We start from the raw sequence: 12,729 nt of genomic DNA on the forward strand, positions 1-12,729 counted from the left end.
AAAGGTAAAGGCCTTGTTTTGGACTAGTGGATGCAAGAGAAACTTGCATTGAAGGGCCCTCAGCATGTTCTAACAGCAACTCCCTCTATGCTGCTCTTGTAAAGCAAGATCTCTGCAAGTGTCCTCACCAAGGACAGATGTCGCAACATTGTTGAGGAGGTCTCTTACACGCACAGATTCCTCATCGTTTACAATTCCTGCCATGGCAGGGGGTCGGACTAGATGATCTGCTCAGGTCCCTTCTGACCCTAGAAACTATGAAATTATGAAACAATTCTACAGGTGAAACCAATTTAAATTCACCTGGAAGCTAACCATCAAAAAGTGCAGATTACAGATGTAGCCAGTTTGTTCCCAATAAGGTGTTTAATTAGGCAGCTGGTTGTATTCTGCATCAGCATTTGTAAGACATTCTAATCACAAGGTGATGAAAGCCTGAAATATGTTAGTAATATCTTCAGCTGAAAGAAAAATGAGGAAGTACACTTCTGATCAAACATCCTGGCCATATCTCCCATACTCAACTAATTCCTGTCAAACCTACAAGTTAAGCACTCTAATCACAAATGGTAGCCACACATGCTCAATCAGGGGACACGTGCAAATCTCTCCCAGCTTCATTATGTATACCAAAGCACCATCACTACTTGGTTTTGGCTGTACTGAGTCATAGCCAGTTTGTTCTCATCTGCTTCACTCTTCATTAAACATAATCAAATCTGATTCAGCAGAGAAATGAAATTGAAATGAAGTTATCCATATACTTGGAACACTAATGCAAGTCTCTTCACTAAGCAGCCTCAATGTCTTATTACAGATGCGCATGTGTGGTACAAGACAACCCAGATTTTTCGTATCTGGGTTGTTTGCAACCTAATTAATTCACAACTGGATGCTAAGTGAAGGATCAGCTGTGTAGCCACTGACTACAGCTTTTATTTGCAAAAGGTACTGTTTCGCCTTTTAACTAGAGCACAGTGGCAATCCAGTGCACCCAATTAGAAAACTGGCACTCTGCTGCAGCAATCTTCCAGACCACCTGAGGCATTCTGCACAGATGTCAACTATGGTTATATACATACCCCACCCAGTTTGCAAATCCTTGTCTTTGCCAGGTGCCTAAGGAGCCTCACACCCTGGGAAGAATCCAAGTTCTTGAGTGACCTCTACAAAATCTCCATGAGACCACCCTCTGGGTCAACAAGCAATTTCCAGAATGATACAGAATACAGCTAGGGTCCTCTTTTGCAGGAAAAATACACAATCAAGAGCACCAATATTTACTTCTACTTTTCATGACCTACTTTACTGAAAGTAGCTGGCCACATATCAGTAGTAAAACGTTGATTTCTTACAACCATTTTTGACAGGCTCCAGAGCCCCCACAATTTGGCGGAAGAACTGAAAAAAAAAGATGACAGAATCCAACCACCTTTGCTTAAAGAACATGCCTTTACTTGTTCTGAGGTGAAGTTTCACAAAAACTAGTCCCATTATAAAGCTTTGAAACAAAAGGTCCAGGTTCACATCTGTTCAGTACAGTCTTGGTAAAGTTTGGCAGCTAAATTCTTCGAAGATTACATCTGTACTGAACATGCTCCAGCTGAGGACTGCAGGGATCAAGGCCCAATTGTTGCTACACTATGGCATACACCAAAACAGAGAGCAGAAGGACTATTCCGAGTTCTCAAAGCTTCCTCTGATGCTCTCAGGGCAAAGAAGAAAGTGAAGGAAGGAGGAAATGAAGACAAAGAGGCCACGTCTACATGAGCTATTACTGCGCAATCGTTACTGTGCACTCATTTAGTACTTGTATAAACAGTAACCAGGGGTCATATGAGCCCAGTAGTCATTCCTGCCGAGGGGCAGGGGGTCAGACTTGATGATCTGCTCAGGTCCCTTCTGACCCTACATCTATGAACCTATGAACCCATGTTACTGTGCAATAGTGCTGGCAAATACCTTTATGATACTACTGCACAGTAGCCTCATACTACGATGCAGTAGTGTCACATCATGGTTTTTGCCACGCAATGCTACTCTGCAAGTACTATCTGGCTACTGCTCAGTCAGCCTCTTGTGTAGACATGGCAAGGGTGTGATAAGAGGAAGTGGGACCATAAGTTGAGGCTAGGGAGGAGTAATACAGGTCTTCAAAGTGATTACACACCATTTACCCCCCTGTATGGGACACTTGCCTCAGTACAAAGGATGGATAGTGTGACAATTATTTAAATCCTGATCTGAATATAGAATTAATTCACTCTTATTGGTTTAACGTGTGATTATGAATTAAAGGGGGACAAAACAAGGTTGCATACATAAACTTAATTCTGGAATTTGGTAACTTTTAAGAACTCCAGCTTTCCAAACCTTAATGTTATTTTAACATAACATGAAAAAAACCAATAAATCAACTTTTCTAAAGCACAGCTCAAGCCAGCTGTACTCATTTCTATTGCAGACACTTTCACTGCAGATGAATCCGGTAAGTGCAGGCATGAAAGACAAGCAGGGAAGGCCGTGGAGCTGACAGGTACCTTGGCATGGCTGTGTGCGCACTGCCCGATTCTGTGTGCTATGCAAGGCTGGGTCAAACCTTCCTGGGCCAGATCTGACCTGTAAGCCATAGTTTGCTGACCTCCGAGCTAGTAACTTAATTTCATTTCTGTCATACATACATTACAGTTCCCCTGCTAATGAATAAACAAAGGAAGAACCTAACATTGCCAGCACTGGCAACAGAATTTTGAAAGACAACCAGCTGATACATGAAAAACTGTTAAAATACTGAAAGCTACAAAGATCAGTTATGTGTTAGTAAAATAAAGTAAAGCATCCATCTGGATTTTGAAAAAAAATTCAGAATACTTCTAGATGTTAAAACACTTACCATATGAACTACTTCTGGGTAAATGGGTTCTGTGATCACATTGCGATTGTGTGTGATGTACTCTACCATTTCACTTAAAGCTGCTCGTTTTACTTCCTTCCACTTCAGGTCACTTAGTGGATCAGAAACAAAGTCAAAAAGGACGCAACATTGTCGCAACTTCTGAATAAAAAGCTTTTCTTGGTCAGCAGGAGGAACATCTGAAAAAGTAAAAATATTTGGTTATAAGGTAGATATGCCATACTACTTGAAAAAGACTTTGCAGTTCTCTTCTCCCTGTCCTTCCTAAGGTTATTTTGTAGCAACACTGCATACTAACAGCAGGCATTTTGAATTTTCAAGCAACATACACTTTGGAGAGGTTCTGAAGATGCTTAATATCACTAGAAGCCTGTATTCTAGTGACATCTTATGACATCATAGAACACACTAGTGCATCATTGGTGGTTTGCTTGCATTTGCCAAAAATAATGATTATGCAGAAAAAAGACATTACTTTTTCAAATATAGGTTTTTTGCTCAACTCAATTCCAGAAAAAAACCCCCTAACAAAACTTTGAAAATAATAAATTCTGTACATTAAATATAGATTCTGCATTTTAAAATATGTGCACTTTTAAAATACATTCAAGTTTTCAACTCACAAACTGATATTTTTGTTTGAGACAAATTTGTTTCACACTGGATTACCACCTCCATTTTCCTTGTGTGGCAGGCACTATTCCCTCAGTTATAATATAAAGATCTTCTTTAAGCAAAAAAAGTATTTAGAAAACAGCATCAGTTTTCTAAAAGGATGTCACCGAGGAAAAATCTTAAGAAAAAAGCCCTTATTGATTTAGAATGTTTATTTTATGGATAGAAAATAATTAGACAGGAACATATATTCAGAATCTGCTTTATATGCATACAAACTAGATCCACACTACAAACCCTTACAATTCAAACTCCTATGAACACTTACAATTGTGTCTTGGTTCTGCAGTCCAAGCCAGGGACAAGACACCAATTCAACAGAGCGCCAAATTCCATTTTTATGCATGAACCATGAGCTGAATTATACAAAGTACTCTCAACTCGCAACAAAACTCTGAAAATGTCAAAGGGTGTTTTGCACAAAAATGGGTAGTAGAATGCTTTTTACAAAATAGAAGCATTTTTAACTACTTGATTTCCCCGAGTGCTGAGTAATAACAACCATGTTCACCACCAACCACTAACACTTCTGCCCTTCGTTGTCTTCCTCTCACGCTTGTCTGTATATCTCCTCTTTTCTACTTTATTTCCCTTACATGCAACACCTGATTGGCCCAGGATGCCAGTCTCCTTCACCTATACATTTAGATTTTCAAACAAGTACTTGTATGGCTTTTCTCATTCTGCCCTATAAACAACCACAAAACTAATATCATCCTCTCAGTCCTTTCTTAAATCTTTTCTTTATTGTGATGCCTACGCAGCATTCGATGATAAAACCACTGACGTGCTGAGAGCTTTGCCTGCCATCGGGGACCAATACTGGGTTACTGTTTCCCTGTACTTTTCCCTGTTTGTATCCATTTGTTATTTCATCTGTTTGGGGGGGATGAACAAGGTTATTTCTGGTTCCATTTTTATAAACTATATTGCACAATGGCGTTTTTGCACTTAACTAAGGCTCCTAGAGTTAATCATAAAAAGGGCCATTCAGTTTCAATACAAATTCCAGCCCTGAAACCACAACCAGTTCTGCACATGCTTAGTTTTAAGTGAAACTGAAGTAAATGGGACTATGTAAAAAGTAACAAACCAGTTTATGAGCTTGCAGAATCAGGACCTTAGTTTTCAATAGTTTGGGTCTTTCCCCTTCTGAAAGGCAGTGTTATAAAAATAGCTACTTTATGAGCAGTGACATTAAGAGCAAACATTAATAATTTAGCTAGAATTGATTAAATGCAATTCTCAGATTAGTTTTTATAAACCTTCTATTTGATTTAAATGAGTACTTAACTAAAAACAATATGTTGTTCCATCCTTCTCAAGACACATTACAAATTACACACCAATGTGACTGACAAATAGAACTCTCACCAAAAGGATCTACCAGAGTAAGGTACTGCTTTGTCTCTTCCCAAACTAAACACTTTTTTTTCTTTAATTTTTAAAAGTTTTGTTGTTGTCATTCTGGGTTTTTTTTGCTTGTACAGTTAGTTTTGGCACATTTCAAGTACAGCTACATGTTGACATAACTAAAAACAAAACATTAGTTTGATCAAATCAATACCCATTAGGTTGTACCCTGTGAAAGTTATCCTCAGCATCTCTTGATTTTTTGATCCAAAAAATTTTTTTATGCCTGGTCATAGCTCAAAGTCTTACTGTGCTAGACTATCATACAAAAGATACAAGATAGCCCCTGCCCTGAATAGCTTACAACCTAGTATGTATAACACAAGAGACAGCAAATGAATATACAGGCCAAGGCTGCCCAAGGTAACAGCATAATAACAAATGTTATGCTTGAATTTTGTTTAATAATATTTTCCTTCACTAACTATTAGCATCTCAGAGAGATAAAGAAACTTAAGGGCACAGTAAGACCAGGCTACCCTTGAAAAGACTTCTAGGGCGTGCTTTCACTTTAACTAAAAAATGCTTGTTTTTTTTTTTCTTTAGGAGTACTTTAAAATGCTAGTCTTTTTATCACAGTGCACTTGTGCCACCTTGATCACAATTTCAGATTTCACCAAATGTGCATGCACACACAACAAACACCACCCTATTTGACAGCTTTTGTGGAGTTTAGTTGGGAATTTTTCATGGTAAAATATCCTCTCTCTAAATAATTTACAAATCTACCTTAGATACCAGACTGCCATTTGGACACAAAACTGGTAATAACTGCTAAATACATATCATGTATTAAGTAGCAACCAACTGTAGTGCTTCACACTTCTGTACAATGAATAACCACAAATACTTGCTTTGAAATAACTGTAAGCAACAAAGGGGGCATATCGAAGTAAACAGCACACAAACAAGAAGCAAAACTCAATTACAGCTTTAGTCAGTGTTGCTAGGAGACCACTGATAGCAAAGAGCTCTGTTAACTAGAAAGAAGGGGCTAAATGACAGCTGCTCATGAACACAGCACTGACTTTCTAACCATTACAGGCAGGATTCCAGCTTAGCATCGAGAACATTTTAGAACTAGAAGCCACACATGAAGAAACTAAACCAAAGTCCAATATAATTTTTAATCTAAAGAGTTAGTCTACTAGTTCCTTTGGAAACATTTTCCTTAGCATTAGTTTTAATGAGTAATAATTTGGATACTTTAAACCAGCCACATTTTATTGCTTGTACCTTATTCTCTTTGCATTTATTGTCTGTACCTGATTCAGTTACATCTGAATCAAAAGCCAGAGTGCAGGGAGAGTGATTCAGCTCCAAACTGTAGGTGGTGGACAATGGTTAGAGAACTGCCAATAGTGACAGTCACAATAAAGTGCATGCAAGGCTGCTGTGCATCCACGGACAGTAAAACAACATCTAGTTCTCCCAGCTTTTTGTCTCACAATAGTTTAATGGCAATCTGTAGGTTTTGAAATAGCTGGGTTATAGAAAGGAGAGCTGTCTTATCCAGGCTATAATTGCTTTTGTGCAAGAAAGATCTGCAGGCATGAGTAAGAGCTGAGGTCACAGAAGGGAATATATCCTCAGTCATACAAAGAACTGTCAAGCTGTATCTTTCTGTAAGTGCTTGGTGATTCCCAGACTGACTGACTGACCTTCATCAGCTTACTGTTAATCACCAGAGATCCTAGTTTTCTGTTTAAAACCCCCAAATTCTACAATTATAAACCCCAAAGTCTGCATTTTCCCACGATTAAAAAAAATGCACACAGGATAAATAGACAGATATCAGTGAAACACATTGTTTTATTGATATATTTACAATCTTTAAGTAATCAGGAAGCCTACTGGTGCCCCAATCATTCTAATAAAATCAATTCTAAGTACCTATATATTTTGGCATTTGATTTAGTTTTTTCTTTTTTTACCATGGCAAATCAGAGTATTCCCTGCCCCCTTTGCTCACTAGGATGCAGGTCCAGTTGTGGCTGTCCTCTCCACTCCGTTGTGGCTATGAGCAGCCCTGATATGCCGTTGCCTCTCACTCCCAAGCCTGCCCCCCATTCCTGCTGGTGCTCCTCACTCCCAAGCCACAGCCCCCTTGCCTGGCTTGTGTCCCTCTCTCCTAAGCCACAGTCCCCTGCTTCCCCTGGGCCATGCTGGTGCCCCTCACTCCCCATCTGCAGGTCCCCATCCCTGCTGGCTCCCCTCACTCCCAACCCACAACCCCTTGGCCCCCATCATCTCTGCTGGAGGGGGCCCCCAGCTGTCCCCTGCAGACTACAGGATGGTGGTCTGCAGGGATGGCCTCCAACATGAGGTGCATACAGCGCACCTCATGCAGAAGCACAGGCTGAGACACCACATACTGGCCTATGTCACCAGGTGAAGCTGTGGTATGGCAGGAAGGACCAGTGCCGTGCTCCACAGCAGCAGCATGAAGTGGAGTGGGGCTCTGGCTCATGCCCTGCTGCAGGCAGTAGGAGAAAGGCAAGGGGCTCCAGGTCCCATCCTGCCCTGGTTGTAGCGCAGTTGCGGTGGCTCCAGCTTGCATGGGTGATGGCAGAGCAAGTCTGGCCCTGGTGTGGGCTGAAGGGAGGAAGAAGGGAGGCCTGTGGCAACCCCTGCCCCAGGCTGGGGCTCTTGCACTGCAACAGGCAGTCTGGCCACCCTCCCCCAGGTACCACCCCCACCATCAGCTCCTGGCACTGCCAGGCCAGCCACATAGTTATCTCCCCCCTGTTTCCGAAGGACCTTCCCTGACACCTTCCCAGCTGGAGGGGCAGACACCTCTGGGTGGGCCCCACTGGCAACAACATCAAGCTGGGTTCACAGGCAGCACCAAGGCCCCCTGCAGCCCCAGTACCCAGACACCTTCCCCCAGCACTGGCAGAAAGGCTGCCAGCCTGCAAGGAGAAACCTAAGGCTTCCCACAGTTTTCTCCTTTAAAAGGGGAAAATCTGTGTTTTTCCACAGCGAATGGAAAACCCTAATAATCACAAATATTTGATATTCCTCTTCATTAATATAGTTTGAATGGAGCAGCCTAGAATTAACTTCTTTCATTAGGAGACCTTTGGTGCATTTGATTTGATAAGAGTAACTGAGAAAGCAATGGTTATGTGACTCCACATTCCTATCCTGGATGCCACTGTCCACTTTTGAGCAGTAGCATAGCTTTGTGTAGAGGTGTACCGATACATCGGTCCATAGCATATCAGCACTGATAAAAGGAAATTGACATTATCGGCAATTGGCTTTTTTTTGGTTGATGTGGTCTATAATGTCACCAATACATGCTGTGTGCATGCATAGTTCTGTGCCTTCCTTTGGAAAGGTGATTTGCTTTCCATGGTCCTTCTGCTTAACAGTATAAAGTCTCTTAGTCACAGTCTCAGATAGATTGCTGATGTACTTAGATCAGCTGCATAGCTGTCCTTGTCACATGCAAAAGGAACAAACCGCTGCTTATAGGCAATTGTGAATCATCTCTGAACAATCCAAAACAGTGTCCTGTGTTTTCCCATTTCCATTGCATTCCATGCTCTTTAGTGTATTATGCTTCTTGGTGAGATAATTTCTAATTGCCAGGTACAGTATCAGACATAGCCCGCTGCTGAATCTCTTGCCCTGTGGTGCCTGCTGGGTCAGCCTCTACGTTTTCCAACTGGTGTGCCGCGGGATTTTGGGCTGGAGCCACGCCCCCACCTGCTGCTGCCGCGGACGCACAGACAGACGGAGGCGTGGCTCCAGCCAGTGATTTGCATCCGTGCGCCGTGTCCAGTCATGCCCCCATCCCCCCTCCTCCATTCAGCCAGTGCACCAGGGGTTGGGAGAGGCCCAGTAAGTGTGCCGCCAGAATCAAAAGTTGGGAAACGCTGCTCTAATAGGAATGATTTTTTTCTTTTACTGCCCTGGAACTTCCTCGGTCCTCAGCCCCATGGGAAAGTTTATTAAGTAAGTTCTACAGAATTAGCTTATGCATAGAAGCTCACTCCTCTTCCTTCGTTTTTCTTTATTTCAATGGGATTTATTAATTCAGAAGTATTGATTTGGTCTGAAAATCCTAACAGTTTTTTAGCAGGCTCTTTTCAGAGAAACTCAGGTGCTGATTACTTATGAAAGGCTTCTCCTCCCTCCCACTACAATTTTTATCAGCTATGCTTTTATCTCATGAAAATATATGCCCGAGATAGCAAGGTTTCTTTATTACAATTTCCTCTATGTAGGGAGCTCAGGAGGCCTAAACCATCACTTGCTGCTCTAGTCTGAAAAAAATGCAACAGCATGAGTATTCACTAACTAAAGCTGTTATTTAGTGAATATAATGTGACAGGTAACACTGAAGCTTTCCAAACCAATTGCCAGGTACAGTATCAGTACAGTAGTCTAAATTAAAAAACAAACAAAAAACAAACAACCCAATCCCCCCCCCCCCTTAGGTATGTCTAGAATGTTTAACTTGAATTAACTGATTGCAAATTAGTTCAGAGTAATGGTAGTAGAAACATTTTCCAAATCCATGTACTTTATTTTACAGATCATCCTGATACAAAAGAGCAGCTACAAATATAGATGGATTACTTGCATGACATACTATGACGTCTTTTTGGCCCTTTGATACAATAATAGGAGCTGATATTGTTTAAAGACTAGTGCTCTAACCTTTAGGGCATTTTCTAAGATAATGTTGTGGTTATATTACTTGTAAAGGGAAGGGAGGGTGAGGAGAGAATGTAGCTTGTGTACGAGTACCACAGGAAATACATAGCATTTTTTTTTTTCAAGTAGAGATAGATGTTAACACTTTTTAGGTCATGTCGTAACAGTTGTGGCCACAATGCTCTTCCACATAGTAAGAGGTAAGTTAAACTGACTACCTTGCATCAGGAACAGAACCTGACCAGGAAGAGACTGGTTAACAGTTGTAAAGACGACATACAAGAACCCCTTTTCACTGTGCACACACTTTCTTGCCTCACACAGAAGGCTAAAAGGCTAGGTCTACTTATCTCATCCTCTCCATTTCACCACAAGAAAGTGGTTCCTTTGATAGCAAGTTCTCCGCATCTCAGAATGTACATGTAAATAGTGAGAACACCTTGCCTCAGTGGCAGAAAGTGTGCGAGAGACAGAGAGAGTCCTCCCACTTTAAAACTGAACAAGCTAAATGAACATATAGATGATCGAACTGGAAGAGACATGCACACAACTGGACTAGATGACCTATGACTAGTTAAAGTACTTAGTGAAATAACTGCTTCTAAGTAGGTTTAAGAGAAATCAGTATTCTATTAACAGTACAAATGTCCTTATTGGTAAGTAGAAAAAGGGATCCTGGACAAATTTATTTGTAAATCACTTTCAAAATTATTAGGATTTAACTAAAGGGACCATTCTATGTAACTGGACCTTAAGATACCATTCAGAACATTTATGTAACGGTGTGGCCTTTCTGCTGATCAGCACTAGGTGCTAAAACTTTTCAGATCAGCTTTGTACTGAAGAGATCACAAACATGGGGGTAGAATCTATTCTTAATACAGCTTGGTCAGTTTGACCCATGTACTCCAGTCAGAGATATTGCAGCAGAAAATAGAAGCTGTTGCTGCTTGTTACAGCTTCCTCAACAACGCCCCCCAACCAAAACCACAACACAAAACAAAACTACTTCAAACAATAAACAGTGCTTATGTAAGAAAAAAAAACCTTGTAAGACTACATATAACAGCACATGATCTGCCACTGTAGCAGCATTTTTTAACTTACATTAATCGGATGAGAGCTTGCAGCACTGTTCATGATCTTATCACAAGTGTTGCAAAAATATTTGTATTTTCCTTAAAGTCCCAATTAAAGAGTTACATGAATATGAAAGAATCTGAGGTTTCACATATAAAAAAATACAAGCAGTCACTTACTATTATTTCACAAAACATGAAAAGAAGTGCTAATGGCTCAAAAATGAGCACACAAAAGAATTAAGGAAGTAATTTTCAAAACAAATCTTAAGATTATTCAGTGTCTAGTGCATGGTTTGGTACTTGGGATTTTTGAGACTACCAATATCGCAATTACAAATTCTCTCTCTGAAAATAAAAATATGAAGTGTTCTACAGACCATTTTAAAACACTGTGCCCAAGATGAATTATCAGAACAGTGCAAATTGATGTACATGATTTGTAAGGGCTCTTCAGAGAGCATCAGCATAACAGACAGCAGAGTTTTTCTTATTTCATAATTCAGAAATTACCACAATAAGAACAACTTCTGTTTCAGGATATTACTTAGACACTTAAAAGGGGCACAGAGGCTTTAATTCTCATTCTCAGTTTACTGTAATGGTGGGGTCAAGATAGCAAGCACATATTACCAAAAAAGTGATAAACAATACTATGAATAGAATCAAGGCAACTAATGAACAGTTAGTAATATTTCAGTTCCATGTTGCGGGTATTTGTTCTGTTCACAGAACTGTATTATGGTAGTTTGTTACGGTCGAAAGTACTGAAACTCCATTACAAGCTGCCATGCTTTGATTTTACTTAAGCATAAAAGCTGAAGTTGTTCCCAAGTCAATTAACAATTTTATTAAAAACAAAACTAATAAATGACCATTTTATATTGATACATTTTGTAGAAATTGAGAACACAGCTTGAAGGGATAGACAGGTGTAACAACTGTATCAATATCAAGAGATATTGATAAGCTATTATGATTCAACTGTTGCCTTGGTATGATTGTGTAGTGATACAGGTATAGTCAAACTCCAACTTTAACTTTGCTCCACTCAGAATCAACGTTAGGGCAATTTAGTTATCTGTCTCACTGTTGACTAGACTAACAGGTTACGCATGCTCCCCAAGCAGCAGCTGCTTCTCCCCTTTTTAAGCAACTAAAATGCATGTTTGTCAAAACTCTTGAAATTCATGCATATTTTACCATCAATTTGTATTGATGCTTTACTTATAACTGCTACTCAATAGGCATATTTTGAATGATAAAACAAGCTGACATATGTATGTGGAATACATTCAAACAAATGAAAGAAACTTGGGTTTTACTGCCAAGAGTGCTCTAAAGCAAACAAGATCCTGTGATATATGTAAAGGTTGGATTAGAGAATAATGAAAGAAATATTAATACTAGGTTATAAGATAATGGTGTAGTCTCATCCGTTTATGATACTACTCATGTCATCTTAAAAGACATTCCAGACTTGGAATGAGTTCAGAGAAAGGTGACACAAATGTTTAAGGGGATGGAAACACCTTACAAAAAGCGTTTAAAAAATTGAGTCCGTTTACACAGATGCACACAAAAGGACATAATATAAGTGCTTAAAAAAAGTATAAAAGTGAGACAGAAAAGGAAGAATGGGTACTTTTGTTCATACCGTCTCAAATTACAAGAATAAGACAATTTTCAGTGAAACTGAAAGGTGAAAAGTAAAGAAGCTGACAAAGGGAAATACTTTCCTGCATAACACGGAGAGCCTACTGAAATCATAGATTCATAGATTAAGGGTCGGAAGGGACCTAGTAGATCTTCTAGCCCGACCCCCCGCCAGGGCGGGAGAACAACAAAAAACCCCAAAAAGAGAAACGGGACTCAAATGAGTCCAGCCAGGTAGGCATCCAGCCTCTTCTTAAAGACCCCCAGGGTAGGGGCCAGCACCACTTCCCTTGGAAGTTGGTTCCAGCTCCTAGCCGCCCTAAC

General features: G+C 40.2%; 1 protein-coding gene across 2 annotated transcripts in view; it reads right to left on the bottom strand.

Moving 5' to 3' along the window:
* PPP2R5C (protein phosphatase 2 regulatory subunit B'gamma) overlaps positions 1-12,729 on the bottom strand; it is a 189,714-nt gene that overhangs the window by 61,130 nt on the left and 115,855 nt on the right. For both annotated transcript variants that reach the window (XM_019518554.1, XM_019518555.1), the window contains one exon: positions 2,894-3,093. In XM_019518554.1, the coding sequence (XP_019374099.1) occupies positions 2,894-3,093 (200 nt within the window). The remainder of the gene's footprint in view (positions 1-2,893; positions 3,094-12,729) is intronic.

The sequence above is a fragment of the Gavialis gangeticus genome, unplaced genomic scaffold (genome assembly GCF_001723915.1).
Source record: "Gavialis gangeticus isolate Ggan-Ray unplaced genomic scaffold, GavGan_comp1, whole genome shotgun sequence".
Classification (NCBI taxonomy): Eukaryota; Metazoa; Chordata; order Crocodylia; family Gavialidae; genus Gavialis; species Gavialis gangeticus.